The 21,608-nt window shown below is 38.6% G+C and overlaps 1 protein-coding gene across 2 annotated transcripts in view; it reads right to left on the minus strand.

Annotated features, from left to right (window-relative positions):
- The window catches only part of APP (amyloid beta precursor protein), a 185,768-nt gene that overhangs the window by 77,226 nt on the left and 86,934 nt on the right, over positions 1 to 21,608 (minus strand). For both annotated transcript variants that reach the window (XM_015880839.3, XM_015880829.3), the window contains exons 4-6: positions 20,595 to 20,707; positions 19,589 to 19,782; positions 3,270 to 3,472 (exon numbers count right to left, since the gene is read on the minus strand). In XM_015880839.3, the coding sequence (XP_015736325.2) occupies positions 3,270 to 3,472; positions 19,589 to 19,782; positions 20,595 to 20,707 (510 nt within the window). The remainder of the gene's footprint in view (positions 1 to 3,269; positions 3,473 to 19,588; positions 19,783 to 20,594; positions 20,708 to 21,608) is intronic.

A 21,608-nucleotide genomic window follows, 5' to 3' on the forward strand; every position in this document is an offset into this window, starting at 1 on the left:
AAAAAAAATCCAGTAGAGTTAGAGAATGCCAAACTGATTGCAAAAGGGCAGCACTGTGTACTGGAGTAAGCAGGTCAGGCTTATGCTGAATCTTCCACATTTGCTGATCGGTATGCAAAGAAGCTGCCAAATGTTTTTGCCAGGCTGCTGTGCTGACCCCACCGCCTTCCTTTAAATGAGACCAGACTGACTGCTATGCTGACAGGAAGCATCACATCCAAAATGCTTATTCTTTGTTGTAAGCCAAGAGAGACTGATTTTTCATATCACCTGCTGCACTGAAGGTGAGCAGAAAAAAACCCTCAAAAACAATTGCATGTGGTGGGAGAGCAGAGACTGCTCGTTCAGTCACACACTGTAAGAACTACCTGGAGCCTGGATGGCTCAGAAACAGCTCCTCAAAACCCACTATGCAGCTGGGACAGCAGCAAAATGCTCAGTTGCTTACAACTGGCCACCAGAAAAAGACACCTCCCTCACTCCCTATAGAATCATAGCAGGTTGGAAAAGACATTAAGGATCATCGAGACCAACCACAACCTAACGATACTACCCTAACAAACAACCTATAGCTCAATCATGTCCCTGAGCACCACAACCAAACAGTTTTTAAACACATCCAGAGATGGTGACTCAACCACCTCTCTGGGGAGCCCATTCCAGTGCTTAACAACCCTTTCTGTAAAGAAGTTTTTCCTGATATCCAACCTAAACTCACCCTGGTGCAACTTGAGGCCATTTCTCCTCATCCTGTGTGGAATCAAGAGCCATCGATTTCTTCTGTGGTTTTATAAAAGAGCCACACTCTCTTGACCACAAATTCAGTGATAACATCTCTCAGTGACCAACAGAGATAAATACAGATCTGCTATTAACTCTGTGGATCCCTGCAACCTCAGACTCGCCATCAACTAGATTTAACACCTCAACTCCAGCAGGAGCAGACCTGCAAGTCTAAATTCAGTTTGCTTCCCTACTCCATGTGAACTGAGAGTAGGGATGGTCCCTCAGGAAAAGCAGGAAAGTGAATATTGCCAAGTAATGTGCTAGGAAAAGTTTATTCACATTTTAAAATAAAGACTACAGCTTACTAAAAAATGAATGAAAAGACTGCACTAAAAAAATGAATGAAAAGCCTGTCCTATCAGTGACCTTGCTCACTCTCTAGGCAAGACCATAACATCCATTTCACTGCAAAGAAGTTTGCAAATAGATGCACTATTGCTATTTTGATCATAATTCAATAAAGTATGTATGGAAATAAAATTGTCTGACAAACTGATTCTACAATAGCTCTAGGTGTCTTTAAAGTGTAACATTACAGTTAAGCTTTTCCATTATTTATGGCTGATGGCAGTTATTCCATTGATTTGGGAAAGAAAGGACTCTATTAGACATTAATTTATGGTTTTAGAACATTTGATCTTTGTTGATTTCATGTTGAAAAGCAACTCCTCTAAAATGGGACAAATCTACACACTGGGTTCTTTAATGCTATGACATGGTACTAGCCACAGCTTCATAAAGCCTACATAAAAATAGCTGTAAAGTGTCTGTGAAGAGCATCCCATGACACGTTTTATGAACAGTGGATGCTTACCACAGAAGCTTCTGTGTGGATCTGCTGGCAGCATCAGGAGGACTTGGAGCCCTAAGGGAAGTGTTTTCTCAAGCACAGCAAGAAAAGCAGGAGTAAGAGCTAAGATGATAAATTCTGTGGGACGCAAACAAACATTCTGCATGGTGCAGCTCAGCTGGATGCATTCAGAGCCAGCCTCAGCACTCTCCAAGCCCCAGGAAGGCTGGAGGTCAGAAAGTATGAAGGGCTGAGGCAGAGCTATGATGGGAATTTATATTGATAACAGACAGCCCTCACCTCATCTGCAGCAGCAGGTATTTCTCTGTCACCATGGTGCAAAATTTTAGACTTGGGAGAAACAGGATAATAGCTTTTCATTGCAGCCAGCAATCATGTGCATTTCTAACAGATTTTTAAAAGGTAGCTTCTTCAATAGTTTGCCTCTTCTTTTTTTTTTGTATTTTACATTCATATTATTACATATTATTTTCCTGAAGGCTAAACATCTTAACCTCTTTGAAATGTCAGCCTCAGTAAAGAAACGAGCTCTACCTAATTTGTCCTCATTTCCACTCATCCAAAATCCCATTAAAATGAAGTGTTCTTTTTTCTCCCCCTCCTTCTCAATATTCATTTTCCATTCAGAACAGGGCACTTTATTCCCAGGTGGTGAAAGCTCACATATGGAAATGTATTTAATTGGTTTAAAGATTTAAATATAATCTCATCCTACTCCATTCTCACTGAACTGGATCTCCAATAATTGTGCAAAACACTCAACAGACAGTTAAAAAAGAGAGAAAGGCACAAAACTGCTTTTCCAGTCCAAGAAAGAAATGTTTGCAAATCATTTTACTAAAGCATTAATGCTTTTGATGAGAGACCTGACCTACACAGACAATGAATAGAAAAAAACAAATGAAGGAAGACTCCCTTTTCCAGGAGTCTTTGGCAATCTTCTGTCACATGTATGTGTGAGAAATCAAAGCCAGGAGCCCCCTGCTTTTTCTTTCCATACCTGCTCTGGCAAGCACCACTACCATGGATTACTGCCTCATCTCATTTTGCCTTTGCATCCTGCAAGTCCCAAATCCTCTCACTTTTTAATCATATCTTATGCCATCATCCACACCCCTTACAGGTAGAGTTGTAAGCACTGCAGAAAAATCACTGTCTATTTTACAGATATTTACATCATATACTACTGTTCTTATAAAAACAGAAACTCAAGAACAACTCATTCATATACATATTGTAGGAGAAGTGTGGCCTTTAAAAATACTGTGCTGCTTTGCCCATTGACTAGGGTAAAAGGTCCAAGCTCCTGCTTTGAATTGACATGCTATTCTGTAACAAATGCAAAACATCCCATATACAACTTCTCTGTGTTAATTGCTACACATGGCAGTCAAGTTAAGTTATTGAATGTTACTTCAATTGGAAAAAAAAAAAGAACAGAAACACTACTTCAGTTACAATACCAACCATACAAGTGACCAGACACTTCCAAATACTTGAAAAGGAAAAAGGAAAGGGGAAGGGATTAAACTTGCAAATTAGTGAAGACAAAACATAATGATGCTGCAGCTTAGGGTATTTTGCTATTTGGAACATTTCTTGTCAAAAAGAGCAAATGTACAAAGCAGTAGGAACAGTTTTCCAGCCACAAGCTAACTGCCCATGAATTTACCTCTGACAACTTCTTCCACGGACTCCGTAGTTGTGGTGGTAGTGGTTGCGATACTGGTAGTTCTTTCTGTTGCTTCCTCATACTCTTCCTCTGTCTCTTCAATTTCATCACCATCATCATCGTCATCATCATCAGCATCTTCATCTTCCACAACAGTTAGCTCCTCATCTTCCTCTGGTTGTTCTTCTACTACTTTATCATCACTAAACAAAGAAAATTAAAATGATACATCAGCAACAAAATGATTCCAAAGCGCTAAGTGAGACATTTTATATGGCAACACCGTAAGGACAGGAAGTTACCTGTTTCCCCATCTCCCTCCTCCACCTTTAAATAAAACAACATAGATAGTGAGGGACTCTGAAGTGTCTCAGTGAATGAGAAATTAGAGGGGAAAAAAAAGCATTAGCAATGCTGTGAGAAAACTATCAGAATACCAGACTGGAACTCTCCTCTTTGTACACAGGGATGGAAAAAAGAATTCTCATCAGCAACACTGTATTTTGACAGCTGAATAACACTCCAAATACACTTGCTTCACTCTGCCATCAACAAATCAATTCATATTTTGAAAAAAAGCCCAAATTAGCCCAAAATGCCTGAGCTCATACACAGACGAAAGCGGAGAGTTCCTCAGGATTTTCTCACCCAGGAGACACCTAATTCAAAGACATGCTAAGGGCTACTTTGCCTGTCATCCTCAGAGTACAGCTCAGTGTCAAAACAAGCATTTAGCTGACCTATAATTCTCTACAATGACTGCTGATTTTTTTTTTTATTATTCTATTGTTACAATATTTTGTGAATAGAAAAGCCACTTTTAAGGTAACTGTGCAAAAAACAGTTTCCACAAGGTTTAGTGAAAAGACATTGGGCAAATTTTTTGTGTGAGGGAGGGGACAGCTGACACAGGGCTGCAACTCATTCTTCAGCTGACTGTTGCTAGCTCTTCTATTTGTGGCTTTGTCTTCTTTAGCAATGGACACAGCAGCAACAACAAGGACCCAATTATTCAGAAAGAGAGAAGAGCCTTCCAGTTTTGGCCCTCTGTACAAGAGCTGTGGTGACCAAATGTTGAAGACTGCACGGTTCTCCTGATAAGGTCACTGTCTCAGCCAGTGTGTATGGCCACTCAGCATGGCAAGCTCAGCTCAGCTACACTGCAAGGCTTACAGTACTAAGCTGTCATGTATCAGACGGAGCCCTGGGCAACCTGATCTAGTGGTTGGCAATCCTGCCCACAGCAGGGGAGTTGGAACTAGACAATCTCTGAGGTCCCTTCCAACCCAAGCCATGATTGTATGAAATGTAAGCAAACCTCTGAGCTCACAAAGAAACCTCAAATTATTGAGTTAAATCTCACTATATATCACAGGAACCTAAACGAAGATTCATGCAACTATGTAAAATTCTCAGGACTTTAATCAGTTTTCAGCACTAAGAAGGAATACTGCAGTCAGCTACCAAACATGTTTGGTGGCTTAATGTATCAAGAAGATTAGAACTGCTCATAATTCTGTACGATATACAGGCAATAGGCCAAAATACATAAACTTACTGACTGCCATTGCTGTTTTTGGAAGACTTACTAACCTTGTACCAGCTGTAGGAAAGTCTCACATTTGTTAATCTGTCCTCTTCTTGAAATTCACTGCTAATGAGTAAATTATCCTTAAATATTCAAACATACAGTGAATTTTTATCAGCGTCATACACAAGAGGTTTTGCATCCTTTTTTTCATGGTATCACATATGCTTGAACAGCCTTTTATTTGACGTTAACACCTTGCCTCTTTCACTTCATTTTGAAGACTAACACTATCACATTTCACTTTACAATATGTTGTCTAGTACAGCTTTGAGAGTAAACTCAGAGCAAAAAAGAAGATAGAATGGTCTTTTTAAAAGTGTTATGAAGAAATTAGGAAACAGTGAAAATAATCTCATATGCCACAAGCATGATTACTAGGAAAATGTTAAGACTTATACGAACAAGCATACATCCTCTGTTTCTCACCCTCAAAATAAATGGCCTTTCAAAACAGGAAAGGATTAAACAATGAAGCTTTTCACTAAGTGAAGCCTAGGCAGGTTACTGGGTATAGTAAAGATAAACTGCTGAAGAGTCTAAAAAGTGATTACCTGTTTCCGTTTACATGGGGAAGACTGAAAAAGGGACAAAAATCAAGACGTTCTTCTCTTAGTTTCTTCATTTCAAAGAACTAAATTAGAAATTTCAGCATTTCTACAATATGGTCTTCCTCTGGCATTCTAATTTCAGTATATCCAAAATTGCCATCTTTGTTCTTAGTAAATCCTTTCTGAGTAACAGAATTCTTCTGTTTCCATTACAAAGTATTAAACCTTTCTGGGAGTGTGAAATAATTGCTACACATACACTGTAACCTTTGAATAGACAAAGGGAGATGAAATTTTAAGTTCTAATATCTGTTTCTGATCTTCAGGATAAATGGATTCTAGTCTTGGCTACCTACAGAGTAGATGTGCTGAGTGTAAGGTGCCCAGATTTTGATCTAGAGCATTGGACAGGCTATGCCATAACTACAGGAACAAATACAACACACTTCTAAGAAAATGCAATTACTTTTCATTTTCCTTTCACATAAACGATCACTCTCAGAAACTACCAAGTTCATAAAGTTAAAAAAAAAAAAACCACTAAAAAACGCCTCCAATCCAATCACTCAACACCTCACACTAATAAACAAAACAAAAAGGAAAGTCAATTAGTCACATGGAAAGCTACTTCAAAAATAATTTGTATGCATGCATCCAATAACCATCTGTTTTTAGCTACACAAAAGCAATTAACTCAGCTATGTCAGTCTCCAGCATTCTACTGGAAAACTCTTGGCATCAAGGCCAAGCTTTTTGTGTTAAGGGGGGCATGACAGAAGTATGATATAAGAAGATAATTCTGCCAGTTGCTTCTGCGCACCATCACAGTGGTCCCTCATTTCCTCTCTAGCAATTTATCAGAAGGAAGTGAAACCTTGCTATATACTTGAAGAAGTAGGATACCTTGAAGAAATAGGATACCTGAAATTAGGCTTTGCAAGGTTTTCTCTTCCCTAGTAGCCCTGTTGTTCAAAGAAAAGTGCAAGGGGAAAAGTGCTCTGCACTTTCTCAGGAGGATTCTCCTTCAGCGAAACTGAATACCCAGAATGGGACTGGTATCATAATACAGCTAAACAAAACAGTAACACAGACCAGATCACATGAATATAGAACAGTGAGGGACATATCCTAGCCAGCTCTAACAGTAAAAAAAAAGCAACCATTTATATTAGAAATCAGTGCAAGTACTCTAATTCATGTGCTCCTAAGACTCAATCACAGCACGCGTGCTCAGCAGTGCAAGCAGAAAATAATGACATCTTCAAAGAGGTACTTGGTCATGACATGCACAAGAACAGCATTTAATGTGGGAGTGGCTTAAGATGACTCTTCAGGGGCCAAGGACCACTGGGAAGAAGGAAGAATCCCAGTGTGTGCCAGTGAGGGGACACTGAGCCTTATCCTTGAAGACAGGCTTATTATCTATAAACAGTGTTAAAACCTGATGGACTTCTGTCACAAAGACAGGAGCTGGAATTGGCACTTTTAGTATTATGAAATCTACTACACTTCCTGTAATACAACAAGAAGAATAAACCTTGGTTTTGTTTCTTTGGACTTCATCTTTGTTAATATCCTGGATCTTTCTCAAAGATCATGAAGAGGAACAACAGAGGAGTAAAGTCATACTTCAGCTTTTGGACTGACACATCTACTTTCCGAATGGTGTCAAAACCTCTCTGCTGCACGTTGCATGAGGCTCTGTTTCTTCATGTCATACTTCATGCTCTAGTACCATTTTGCATTTCTCCATCAGCACCTGCACACCCAGACACAGAGACTCACAATGTTTGTACACACCTCTCACCTCAGCATCCACCTTCTTCCAACAGAAGCTTACTAAAAGGTGAACGTGGATGGTATTTTTCTCAGAAATCCCTGATTTTTAATATATGTAGCATGTGTGCTTACTTCCCATTACTATTATTACATTTTACCTTCTTGCTTAACGAGTATGTCTCAGTTTTGTTTCTTCTTCACAGCATCTTGACAATATTTCCATATATTCCCTTGACACTATCCCAGGCAGGGTTTTATTAGCTCTACAGACTGAAGCGTTTCATTTAAAAGATACTGTTGACATTTTGCCTTAGCTTAAGTGGCGCTGGTGACAGGATTTTTCAAAGGCTGCTCAAAAAGTATTACTTGATACACTGACAGGCTCGCAGATTTGTAAAGCCATAACATCGTCATCTGAATTTAACAGTTCAGCAGTAAACAATGGAGGTTAATTCTGAGCCTTGAACACAGACATAATATTTGCTGTTTTCATACAGAACATCACTGTACCTCATTCTGCTGCCAGCAGAGACTTCTGGCAGACCAGGCAGCACCGTTTCCTTCAATGGTGGACACAGAGGTCACCGTGGCTTTGAACCTCCTGCTTCTATCTCCCCACATATGGGTTATTAAAATTCATTCCTTTATCATGGAAATAATACTTCCCTCAAGCATCCAAGCAGTGCAGTGGGTTTTTAAAGGAATCATCTACATTCCTATGTGTGATGAAACACATTACTTCAAGTTTGGCAGTTGTAGCACTATTTCTGATGCTGCAGAGGCACTGGAGTTTCAGGCAGCCTTAAGAGGTAGCAAGTCCCATTTCCAACACTGATATAAATAAAAACATACCAATGAGCTTATTTCTGTTTCTAAAAGACATACCACTGTACAGCTACTGCCAGTATGCATCCAGGCACATGGTTACAAACAGTGCTTAAAGCACAGTTCTGTTTATGCATATCTAATAACTTTCTTTTCTTAATCCATCACTTCAGTAAGAACTGACATCAATATACTGTTTATTCACTTCACTCAGAATTGGGCATATATTCCTGTTACTTCTTGAAGACAAAACTGAAAGACTGGTAAAAGGAAACAAATGAAAGTGAACAACATTCACTTGCTGATCAAGAAACGAGAAACAGAAGATGAAGGTTTGATTTTAGTATTCCAGTAACCTACAATGGGGACAAAAACAGAATAAAAATAAAGAGAGCAATTAAGTTTTCTTTCCAACTGTGCTTTAGGGCTCTTGGGACTGCAGCACAAGCTATGTTTTAAGAAGAGATTTCCATCTGTAATTATTACCTTCAGACAAAAATTTGGCAAAGCTTTCAATTGCCGATAACAAATAACTAAGAACTAATTAGTGGTTTGGGGAAGTGCCCCACACCTTTGTCTGCAATAAACTCTCATCCATTTGGATGTACTTAAAGCACAATCTTGCCAAATAACAACTTGAATAGAAACATACTTCATCACTAGGTGAAAAAACAGAATGAAAAGGTGTGGAAGACAGATGTTTTGAAATCTGAAAAGATTAGCATTCACTACACTTTTGAAACTCCGTTTTAACGTGAATATATTCCATCTGCACTGTGGTTGTTTGGTTTTTTTTTAGCAGTCAACAAAACTGAATAAATAGAATCACAGAATCATTAAGATTGGAAAAGACTTGCTAAGATCATCTGGTCCAACCATCCACCTACGATTAATATTGCCCACTAAACAATGTCCCCATGTAATGCATCCATCCTTTCCTCAAACACCTCCAGCGACGGTGACTCCACCACCTCCCTGGGCAGCCTATGTCACTGCCTCACTGCTCTTATTGAGAAGGAATGTTTCCTAATATCCAATCAGAGCCTCCACTGGTGCAGCTTGAAGACACTTCTCTCATCTTAGCACCGCTACCCAGGAGAAGAGGCCGACTCCCACCTTGTAACAACCTCCTTTCAGGCAGGTGTAGAGCTGCTGTTTGCTCTAGACAGCCAAGGGAAGCTGAGAGTAATTTATGAATCCATAACTTTGACTGCTGCAGGTGCCACCATCCCACTTTCCGGCATCTTGTGCTTCTCTATAGCCTTTTCAGCTCCTCTCAAATGAACTTCAGGAAACATAAGATGGGGCTGGATTTTCAAGTATTCAGCCTGTGTACAACTTTGCTTCTACCAAAAGATTAATGATAAACACAGATATGCGTTCCAGTATATAGGAAAGATGCAGAACATAAAGCTCTTTAAATGTGAGTTTGGAAATGGATCCAGCTGCGAACTTCTATGTGTCTTAGAGTAAATATCTTCACAGAAAACACAGAACAGGAACACAGAAGAGTATGACAAATGCTTGGAATCCAAACAAAATGAGTGCGCTTGACCTGGCCTAATTACCAGGCTTTTGATTAAAAGCAAATTAGAAAGCTAACAGGCAAGGAACCGAATTTCCTCACAACAAACATGCACATCAAAGGTTTGGGCATTTTCCACCTAGCATTTATCCAAAGCTTGCATTCCTCTGACTGAAAGATGAGTTTTCTCACAAACCAGGTGTGAACCTACCACTGCACGCATTGCATTCCTCTGAACAGTGCCACTAATTAAACATATGACTCAATGCAGGAACTACTTAAAGCTAAAGACTAAGCCAAGGGTGCGCTTAGGAACATGAGTGCTCACATCACTGTACTTCTAATATTTAACTTTGACTTTGGTGCACTAGTTGACTTCAAGGTAAAGGTGAGCATATTAGCTGTGCGAAAATGAGCACCAGGGGAGTTTTGTTTTAGTGTAGGTGAGGGAAATACAAAGCCAAGAACAAAATGAAGATTTCGGCATTCACCTTGAAAGTCTAGGAGGAAGGAGTTGCACTAAAAATACCTTTTTCCCTCAAATACTGGGACAGAGAGGGGGGAAACAGCAGGAAAGGAACTAAACTGTGATTTAGCCATGAGATTAGGCACAGTTCCAGGAAAGAAAAGGGTTATGCCAGACCCCCAGTCTACATATCTGATCTTTTAAGTGGCTTATTTGTGTCAAAGTCTGGAAAATTACAGTGATCTACAGAATCAAGAGTATGACCCACAAAGTACCTTAGCCATGATGTTTCTGCTCTGCCTGGTAAGTGACCCCAAAAGCAGAAACTGCTTAAAACTTCCTTAATTATTTTCATTAGGCCTCGGTTAAAATATGCAAATAAAATAGATACCCCACTACACAAAGGAACAATGTGACATTTGGGCATGTACGAACACTTTTTCAGTCAAAATTTTAAGAATTCAGATGGACATCTTCCACCATGCACCAAATCATGAGAGATTCATACTGCCTAACATTTTTTCCAGCATCCATTTTGTGATTTCTAATTATTTTCCATTTTCCTTTCAGTTCTTCCTTATTCCAGAGATCACCATTCTGTATATTTTCACCTGTCCAAATAGAAAACAACAATAAAGAACTCAGCTATTTCCCAAAGTGTTACACAGGCTGCTTTTGAGTTCTGAAGACTTTACCAAACAACAGAATAACAGAATTATGTGATTCTTAATGTCTTTCATCTTCCTGCTTTTAGAGTGTGGGTTTTTTTACATTTATACATAATGATAACAAAAAATTGCCTGCTTTCATTAACTCCAGTGGAAAGAATAAGAAGTTGAACTAAAGATGTTTTAGTCTCATTTTTAAACAGAACATTAAAAAAATAAAAAAGCAGAGAAACTCAGAACTAGAAACGTGTTTACATGAAGCCCATCAGGATCACAGAGCATTCTGATATTTAATAAATAACATATATAAAATCCTGACAGTAGAAAACCATGAAGACCAAATGCGATGAAACATGGTATGGCAGGGTAAAGGTCATCTGTGTGTCCCTGTTTCAGCCAGCCTGAGAATCAACAGGAAACCCTGGATCTGTTACAACGCATTTGCTTCCACAAAACCTCTGCTGTAATCAGAAGGGACTGCTCAATGTCTCTTTGTCTAATCTGTTATTTCACAGCTTATTTGAGGTATGCAATATGAACTATAAGCCAAATAAGTATGCGCTTTGTGGAATTCTTCACCTCAGTACCCTCACATGGTAACTACAGACCCAAACTGCAATAATATCTTTGTTTTACAATGGAGAAAGCAAATAAAAAATGCCAGAAGCATGTAGGTACCATGGATGCTCAACTCAAGATGTTGCCTAACATTTTTCAGAGAACATGCCATCTTAACTTTTCTAAATGCAGCTTCCCTCAGCAGCTTTTGCAAGAATCCAGACCTGCTGACGGGATCCCCTCCACTCATGCAGCCAGACCAAGCTCTTCACCAGGTCAGCATTTCACTGTTTTAAACCTTTTCTTTTTTACTCAAATCACAATTTCCGTGCTGTTTTTCCTCAGCAGTGATAAAAACAAAGAACACATGTGAAAAAATGGCATGTTATTATGCAACCAGAGCCAAAAACATTCAAGATTAGAAATGTCATCTGTCAGTAAAACAGAAAAGCGTTGACTGTTTTCATTCATATATTCAGAAGTGGGTATGCAGCCTTTCTTAATGTGTGGAGAAAAAAAGCATTAACTACAGAAAATGCTCTACTACATGGCATTTGTAATAGCACAGCTTCACAAGAAGTGGAATTTTTTCCACAAAGCATCCTAATACTGACTTCATATTTCTAGTGTAGACCACATAACAACCTCCATCACTGAAAGGTAAAAGAGAGCAGGAACTGCTGGGTAACTTTATGGAGGAATATCCAGTCATGAATCCATTGGCACACAGATCTCCTAGTATAACAATTTCTCACTTCCTGTTTTTTCTTTCATCAAGAATACATAGCGCACTGTTTGACATGGGATGGTACACATCTTTATGTCACAAGAACTTCTCAGAACATCTAGGAGAAATATCAGAACAGTTTATCGAGTTGTTTACAAAACAAATACATATACACAAATGTATACAGGGAACTTTTTGCTCCAACATTTCAGTGTTGGACAAGTGGCAACATTTTTGCTTATAATACTTTTATTACTTAAAGAAAAAACTGCAACTAATAACTTTGTTTTTTGAGGTCTTGAAAACATCATCTTTCTTTCAAAGTCTACTATTTATTAAATACCCCAAGTTTGATGCTATTAACCTTCTGAAAAAAGGCTGAACATTCATGCAAATCACATAGGTAGTTTGCACAGCTAGCGTTTGCTAGCTCTCATGAGGGGTCACAAAAGCATGGATATATCCTACTCATCACTTTCTCAATTAGATTAATTCTCTCCACCCACAGTCTCATCCATCATTCCAGTTAAGGCTTTGTACTCAAATGGTGATTAGATTTGCCAACTCAGCATCGCTGCAATTACCCCTCAAAGCAACACGCTGTTTCATCAATTCCATTTGAAAGTTCTTGTCCTAAGAAGAAATCCAACACCTACCACACTTTCTAGAGTCATTAACACTCCAGTGTTTTTATGCTTTCTGATTTTAACATCCACATTAAAAAGGAAAAAATGCTATTAAAAAGACATTGTGAATTATCTGAGTTTTAAGAAATCATCTACACGAGAGACAAAAACAATTAACGTAAGAATGTAAGACACAATATGCTAATAGAATAAAGAATATGCTAATCACATACAGAATATGCTAGTAGGACAAAATACTTCAAAAGATATTCAGCATAAGCTGTAATATTATGCCTAATACTTGACAGTGCCTTAAATTTATTAAAAAAAGCAATTAAGTTTTATCATGAAAATACTTATAAAAACTGAACTTCTTAGATAAGCTGTACCATATTAATATTAGCTGTGTTAAAACCAGCAGATGTATTTTATAATGGGTATAAGACACTTTTTTATTCCAGTTTCTAACTACAAGCATTGAGGAGATATGAACTTCTGACCAATTAGCTGAAATATTGTTTTTCAAAAATCAGAACACGTTCCACACCATCTCCCCTATATTAACCCCATTTCTTTAAAATATCAATTTGGTGATGGACAATTCTTATGATATCAGGTTCACCTATTTCAACAACTGCTGTTAATCTCTATTGAACTTAACCTGGGGAGGAAGGCAATTAATAATAAGCAAGTTTGTAACTTCTTGTATACACATTAGCTCACTGACCTACAATTAAGAACAATTTGTGTTAAGACAGTCAAGGAGAACACTGCCTCTGGTTGTGTCCCTCCCTGCTCTTGTGTCACAGATGGCCAACCTCCCTTCAAAGCAAATCCTGCACCACTGGCATGAAGTTCCATTTCCTGAATATTTCAAGGGTACACACAGCCTGCAGGCACAGCACAGAAAAAGGGAAATCTTGTTTATCCATCCAAAAGCAAGTCATTTCCTGTTTGTAAGTGAGAATCTGCAGCCCAGACCCCTTGTTAGTTTCAGATCTAGTTCAGCTTTACTAGTGCTTCAGGAGTAGATGTGATTGGCTTTATTTATTTATTTATTTATTTTCCCCAAGAATCATTTAGGAGATTCCCACTGGAGGATTTCTCACTGACATTTTAGAAATTGACTTTCCAATTTAATGAAAGAGCTTACACAGAAGATAATTCATTGTTGTTTGTTTTCATGTGAGTAATATGATAGCTTGAAAACAGATGAATACTCAACAGAGACAAAATGTTAATTTTGTTTTTCCTCCAGTGACTATTTCCAACAAAGAATTTAGCATCAGCACCTTCCATTTTCTCGATCAATGTCACCGTTTTTAGCTTTAGAATACCAAAACCTTCAGGACCATGTGCCCCGGTGGCGCAGTGGTAGGAATGCCACGTTGCAACACCGGAGGCCCGGGTTCGAATCTCCCCTGTGGCGCAAGTGGTAGAAGTGCCGCTCTGCTCCACAGGGGCTCAGATCCCGGGGGTTGGACTCGATGATCTCTAAGGTCCCTTCCAACCCGCATGAGACTGTGAGACTGTGATACTGTGACTCCAGATATCCTATTTCTACATTCTTAAGATATATCTTCTGGGCCTAGAACTGGTTCTAGTTAAGCTACAGATTTTTCACTCAACACTGCAGGACAACATGAGCAATAGAAATGACAGAAGGAGGGAAGAATGGACAAGATACAAAATGGCATGGAACACTAGCTAAACTAGGAGTGAACCTGTAGAAACTGAAGAGTTTAAGAAGCAGTAGGAATCTCATCCCTAAAGCCCTTGCTAACCTACACTAGCAGGTGCACTCAACCAGCGAGCAAAGAAGGGAGTCCTGATGAAGTTGGTCATAGTTGCGCCTAAAGTAGGCAAGACAATTTTTCAAGTACAGAAATGACAAAAGCCCATAAAATTTGGCTTTTAAAATTATTATACTGACTCTTGTATACTCATTACTTCTTGCCTACTATAATTACTTGCTACGTGTCACTGTTTAACTCGGGAATTTTCCATAAATATTTGCCAGAAGCAGACAAACAAATTGCCTGTCTGGCCTGTGCAGCTTCTTTTAAGGTAAGAGCATAACACACCAGGACTCTGCACTACTGCAGCCGGTCAGGGCACTAAATGACTGTGGCCAATTTAAACACACAGCCTGATTTAATGACAACACTCCAGGTAATTTCCATTGTAACTCATGTTATCTTGCAGGCATTTATGAAAAGAAAACAGTAAGTAAAACAGTGCATTGACATCTTTGTACCACTCAAGTCACAAGGCTTTAAAATGAGCTAAAAAGTGAACAAAACGAAAAATAAAGCTCCTCCATGTCAAGTGAGAATTTTTGTAAAGGTACTCAGCAGAGCAGATTTATTAGTCTCTGCTACTTTTATTCCCCAAATGCTTGAACAAAACAGACAATTAAAAGCACGGTGTCTAACTTGGAAACAATTTAACAAAAGAGTCACATATATTATGCTGTTTTCACCATTAAGAAAAATGGCTGGTTTTAAAAGCTTTCCAAGATTGTCTGGATTATGGGTGAAGGAGACAATTAAGAAGCTCCAGTTTTTCCAGATGCCTACCACTGGAAAAAAACAGTTCTTTGAGATAGCAAAAAAGATGTATATATATATTTAACCATTCATTTTGCAGCATGTGGGAGACGAGCACTGCCAAACCAGGACACAACATGACCACCATGTTATACAACATAAATCCTTATTTGGGTTTTACTTCACAGATGCCTAATTTTCAGCACAGAATGGATTGCATTCCTTTGAATTATTTACTGTAGCTTTAAAAATCCTATAGGCAGGTATGAATAAGCCATAAAACTTCGCTTGGCAGAAGTTTATGAGAAACTGTAAACCAAGCCCTTAAAAAATACACAAAGAACTACAACACATTTACTACACTACCCAAATCATTAAATCAGACTGAACATACATTATGAACATACACTGAACAGACAAATTTAATTTGGCCTGACCTGTCAGGGAAAAAAACAATGAGAAAATTAAATCCTCTATTTTAAACCTTGGAAGTAAATTCAGATAGTCTAGTAAAATGACACCTGGCTGAAGTTAGGACACTATCTTGTCCTTTTGAGCTGTAAGACTCATGTCCTAAAGAAATGCTTTTTACATAACACTCAACATTGTGCTTCTGTTTCCCTAGTGTAACAGAGGGAATAGTGACAGATAGTGACAGCAGCCTACTTTGCAGGCTGAAAGGAAAGCATAGGTGGTCTGATACACAGTGATGAGAAGATGAGAAGAAGCATGCATGAAATGGGTGTGGATAGAGATGATCTGCAGCAGCCACTCACAGCGATGTTCAGCTTGAAGCATCAAGAACACCAAAAGCTCGTAGCAGGTGTCCAGGTATGGGCAGTTGGCCATGAGGATGTGCTGAGTTCTCAAGGGCAGCCAGAGCTTGTAGGTCATTTGACTGAATTGCAGCTATAAATGGAGACCTCCACAGCTATACTGAGAGCCCATACCTGCACCTGGCTGTCCCCCAGGCAGTCTCCAAGGTAAGTTTAATTAAAGTGTGGATAACAGCAAGGCACACCACTGAAAATGCTTGTGACTTCTTTGTTGCACACTATTTCAGGACAACCATGACACAACACCATTTCTAAAGCAAAGCCAGATCCTCCCTTTTGGCCTCAGAAACTGAAATTTGCCATATCCATCATGACAGCACACCTTCCATCCTTTTGCCAAGCACTTCCAACAAGTGACACATTAAGGCAGGCTATGTCCTTTTCACGCTGAGGTGCTGGTCAGTCAGAGCCGCATTGGTCAGAACATTCACTCATGATGATGCTGTAGCTCAAAATGCCTCCACGCACTCTTCTGATGATGGCATGACTTAATCCTGTAGCCAGGGTCACCAGCAACAGAATGGTCTCCACCCCAGTGCAAGGAGTTGGTTCTGTTCCAGCAGTACTACTTGCCAATTCTGAGTTAAAAAGATACTAAAATACCTATGGCAAAAGCATCTGAAAGGTCTTATTTGTACAACAGGGTTAAACCACACAGGCAGATCTTAATGGAACAATAACAAAAAAAAACAAAAAACAAAAAGAAAAAAACCCAGAAGTTCTCACACAGAACAAATCCTGACTTCTGGGTAGAAACAGAAAAATCAACCAGCTCAGTAAGATCTACAATAGGAATTCTGCAGAAAGCCAACAAATCCAGGGCAAAATGGAAGGTTTCAGGATGAAACAAACATTATCAGTGCAAGATCAAACATTTATTGCAAGCACAAATACAGGCTGAGCAAGGAATGACTTGTGAGCAGCCCTGAGAAGAAGGATTTGGGGGTGTTGGTTGATAAAAGACTCAACATGAGCTGGCATCATGAGCTTGCAGCCCAGAAGGCCAACCATAGCTTGGGTTGCATCAAGAGAGACATGACCAGTAGGTCGATGGAGGTGATTCTGCCCCTCTTCTCTGCTCCTGTGAGACTCCCATCTGAAGGGGGTTTAGAACTAGAATATCTTAAAGGTCCCTTCCAATCCAAACCATTCTATGACCCTATGACTTAAGATGAAAAATAAAATCTTCAGTAGATACTTCAAACAGTGTGGCTTTAACAGCATAAAATACTAGGAATTTAGCATTGAAAGATATCCCCCTGTACTTTTTTCCCTTCCTTCTCCTTTTTCCCTCACAATAAGCTTAGCACTAAGGCATACAATATATATATTTAATAAAACATGTTTTTATATGCATGGATAGATATATATACAAATAAAAATACACAAAAATATACACACAACATTTGAACTACCACCTACTGCTGCATGAGAAATTGAGTTTTTGTTGTGGGTTTTTTTTTGTTGTTGTTGTTTGTTTGTTTTTTAATATGATTAAATTTCAAGAGTATTTCTGGCTTCAGTACACACGGTATAAATGCCGTTAGGAAGCTGAAGAGGCAGCAAGAAATATGAATGAGTCAGTATAAGAGAACTGCAAATTGCTTGGCTCTTCATCTGCAGCTGAAGTACAAATGCCCCATAAAAGGATTCTTTCATTTTTCTTTTGCATGCACATGTATGGGAGGTGATACAAAAAAAAAAGCAATATTTGCTTGGGACTTCAGAAATTGCTTCAAATGCAATTCCAGTTCCTATTCCCGGAGGATAAAGAATTTCTGAAGTTATTCTTGAACTACTCTCTTCATATATTAAATTGCTTCGAGAAGAACAAAACAGAAGAGTAAGGTAAATGTTCTGTGACAAACACGAAAAGAACAAAAATAAATTGCCTTATAAAGAGAACAATTTAATATACATCATTGTGTGCTCTTCTGTTTGAAATATTTTAGGAAACTTTGAACTGATACATGAAAGTTGTATGCACACATATAATAACTACATATAATATATAGAGGTAAAGTAGATCAAACACGAGGTAGATCTATCTTATATTTCTCTATCATATAAATATACAAAAGAAAAAGCAAATCAGTTTGAAGTATATGCTAATTGCATACCCTAAAAGAACATTTTATAATCAAAGACCAAAGTAAACACAGATGTGACGCAGCAACAGTCCAAAGGTTAGTTTGCAAATCACACCAAAAGGTTATAAATCGTGACATTTTGATAACTGCTAGAAGCTTAGGTCAGAAAAAAAAAGCTTGAACATGGCAAGAGGGAATATACAATGCTGCTTGATGGAGATTTCTTGCATCCAACAGCCCATACCATTCACTGATCTACTTACAAGAGAAGACTGAAAATTACAGTAGGAAATTATTTAATTAATATTAATTAATAAATTTGTAAATTATTTTTATTTAACTTATTGCATTTTCAAGAAAAAAACTCTTCCTTGCAACACACACTAATGCTTTCTCAGGGAATATTTAGATGCCCATCATTAAGTGTCTTAATGTCCTCCCTTTACACCATATTACAGCAACTTAATTTCTGTCCTTCACCTCTACCCTGTTCCTGAACTTATTTTCATCAGCATTAGTACAAAGCCCAGACTCACATAATTAGGTACTATTGACTTTATGCACTACACACTTCATTTGGTCCCACTTTATCTTCGTGGTTCTCCATGAAATTGTTTATAATTTGCCTCAAGTTTTGGATATTCTATCACTATTTGTGAAAGACTCAATATCATCAGCTAAGAAGTAGAAACACTGCATTCTCTAACCTTTTTAGCACAGTATGAAATGTTCAAGTCTAGGGAGTACAAAGATAATTTGTACTTAAATATTGGTTTTATGAAGAAACTAATCTTCCAGTAGTGGTTTCAATTCAGTTCTCAGCTCTCACAGTTGCTGTCTAATGTGCTCAAGAGAGTTGTATGAAAAGTTCTTGACAGCACTGGGCCGCTCAGTCACAACACAGTCACAACCCACATTTGTGTCAAAATTAACCTATGTGCATACGGGATGTCAAAAGACAAAGATGAATGTGGTATAGAATATTTCTTTTCCATCCTACTGATGACTTGCAAATGAAACCTCCATTTCCCATCATAACAGAGGCATATTAGTTAATCTTACTGTCAAAGGCTAGATGTTAAAACAGATTTTCTCCTATAAGCCACACTTAGAAAGTAACAGCAGAAAAATATTCTTATGGTAATAACAACAACACAGCTAACGCCTATTATAAATGAAGATATTTCAAAGTCTCCAACAGTGATGCCAGTTGAATATCTGCTGCAGTGCACCCAGACTGCAAAGGAAGCATGTCAGAAAACAGTATTTGTCAACTGGTAGTTAAGAAGTTATGCAATTAAACATTTTCGCTATAAAGATGGCAGTACTTCTAACTGAAAAAAAGATAGAGGCATAAAATGTGCAATAACTGTATAAGCAATCAGCCTTTATGAGGAAGGTTAAAAAAATGATTTTAGCCATAGTAGCTGCAAATTCACTTAAAGAAAGGAGTCTTCCTTCAACAATGAGGTCTTTCAGACAGATTTTTGGCATCTCTTGCAAGATGATAAGGGGAAAAAGTCACTCCTACCTTCCATCTGCATAGTCTGCATCTGCGCCTCCCCACCAGACATCTGAATCATCATCTTCAGCATCAGCTGAGTCAAGATTGTCGCTTTCCTCTGCTAATGGGCAGCAAACAAATTCCACACCACGAAACTTGTCAATTCCACAGGGCAGCAGCATGCCATAGTCATGCAGATTCATACTCTTCTCACTACAGGACTACAGAAAATAAAGTAACAACATTGTCATGGAGGAGGCTGGAAAAAGATTTCACTGATCTCAAGAGAACGTAAGGGGTTGTGTACAGTTGTTAGAGGCTGAAGTTGGTGCTTCACCTTAAACACTTACTTTAAGAGGTCAATCATATGATACAAGCAAAAAGCTGAGAAGCACATTTCAATTCTAATCTCAGAGGGTGGGACAATATACAAATTAGGAGGCTTGAAACAAAACAGCAACAATACATTTTGAAGCTTATCTTGTTTCTTATTGATACAGTCTCTCCAGGTAAGGACAACAGTGGCAGATACATATTAGCAATTGCAACATTAAGTTCATTTCTGTATTCAGTTAAAGTACTGACAATTTGAACTCTGTACTTGACTGCAGGATAGCTTTGTACAGTTCTGTGTTTCACAAGGTGTCTTAAACTTCCACGCTGAACTTCACATAATGCATCTTGAGGCCCTGTGAAGTAGCTGGTATAGCAATATGACACCAATTGAGGGTAACAGTAAAGGCATAGCCTTCATCGATTACAGTTTATCAGTTAATCTTTAGCTCCAGAGCAACAGTAGCAAGGGAAGCCAGATGAGGCAGAAAACATCATGAGTAATGGAACATGGGGAAATAATAATGTTATTAAATAGGGTTCATGTTAAATAATGCATAATTTTCTTATTAAGTGTATCAAAAAGCCTTCTACACAACCATTCATAAACAACCTTTTTAACTTCTTTTCATCAGCGATGCTATAACTCCAGCTCATTCTCAGAACAGTGATACAGTTCTAGAAAAGCAGATTAACGTACCTCTTTAGCAACAGTATGCCAGTGCAGGTGAGTTTCACACACATCCATCCTTTCCTGGTGAAGGAACTTGCACTTGTCCGGTACCAGGAGGGCATCACTCACAAACTCACCCACTGAAAGAAAAGATAACAGTAAATTTAATAAAAAGCAACACATGAATAATAATCAGTCATTTTGCATCTGGTACCTCATCTTGCTAAGTCTCTTGGTAGGCATAAGCCAGCTTTCATGGATGAGCAGCAGGGGCTGTTTGCAAAGAATGGTGCAGTTCCTGAATTTCCACAACGCTCTTTACTTTGATCTGATTTTGATACTGATTATGGAAACTTTAGCATAACATGGCAACTTCTACTTGAGTTGCGTGAAACATGCTGGACCCACTGATGATGTGTGGTGCAACATGAAGCTAAGAGATGGTGGGATCTAGCTCACGGAAGACTAGCACAGGATGCTGGGAGGGATGATGACGCTCTGCTTATGCATCTGTGTAGGGCTTGTGTAGGGAAGGGGGCTGAAGTGTTTTGGAATATTAAGTTTTTCCATTATGGAGTAAATGTTATCCTAACATATTGTATTTAATAATCCTAGAGTATTTATACTTAGTTGCAGTACTAATAGTCCGCTGAGTTGTTGTTGTGATGTAGACCCTCTCTTGCAACCTCATTACATCAGCCAGGTGAATTCAGATTAACCAAGAAGGGCAGCAGAGCTCAGAAGCCATGGAACATGATGACTCATCACCACCTGCCTACCTGGATCTGAACAGAGTGGGGGAAAAAGGCCTTTACCATGGACAGATCTGACCAAAGAAATTGTGCTGCCTTTAGTAGTAGCACAGAAGTGCAACAACACCACTGGAGTACACAATGATCACAGCTTCAATACTTACAATTAAAAAGAAACTCAGCTGATGAATAACATGATTCATTAGACTAAAATCACTAGTCCTGTACAATTCTGGCTTTACAAATGAACAAACCCAAACCCTTGAAAAATGTTTTAAAAGAAAAAAAG

Source organism: Coturnix japonica, chromosome 1 (genome assembly GCF_054131305.1).
Source record: "Coturnix japonica strain WE chromosome 1, WE-NBRP24, whole genome shotgun sequence".
Classification (NCBI taxonomy): domain Eukaryota; kingdom Metazoa; phylum Chordata; class Aves; order Galliformes; family Phasianidae; genus Coturnix; species Coturnix japonica.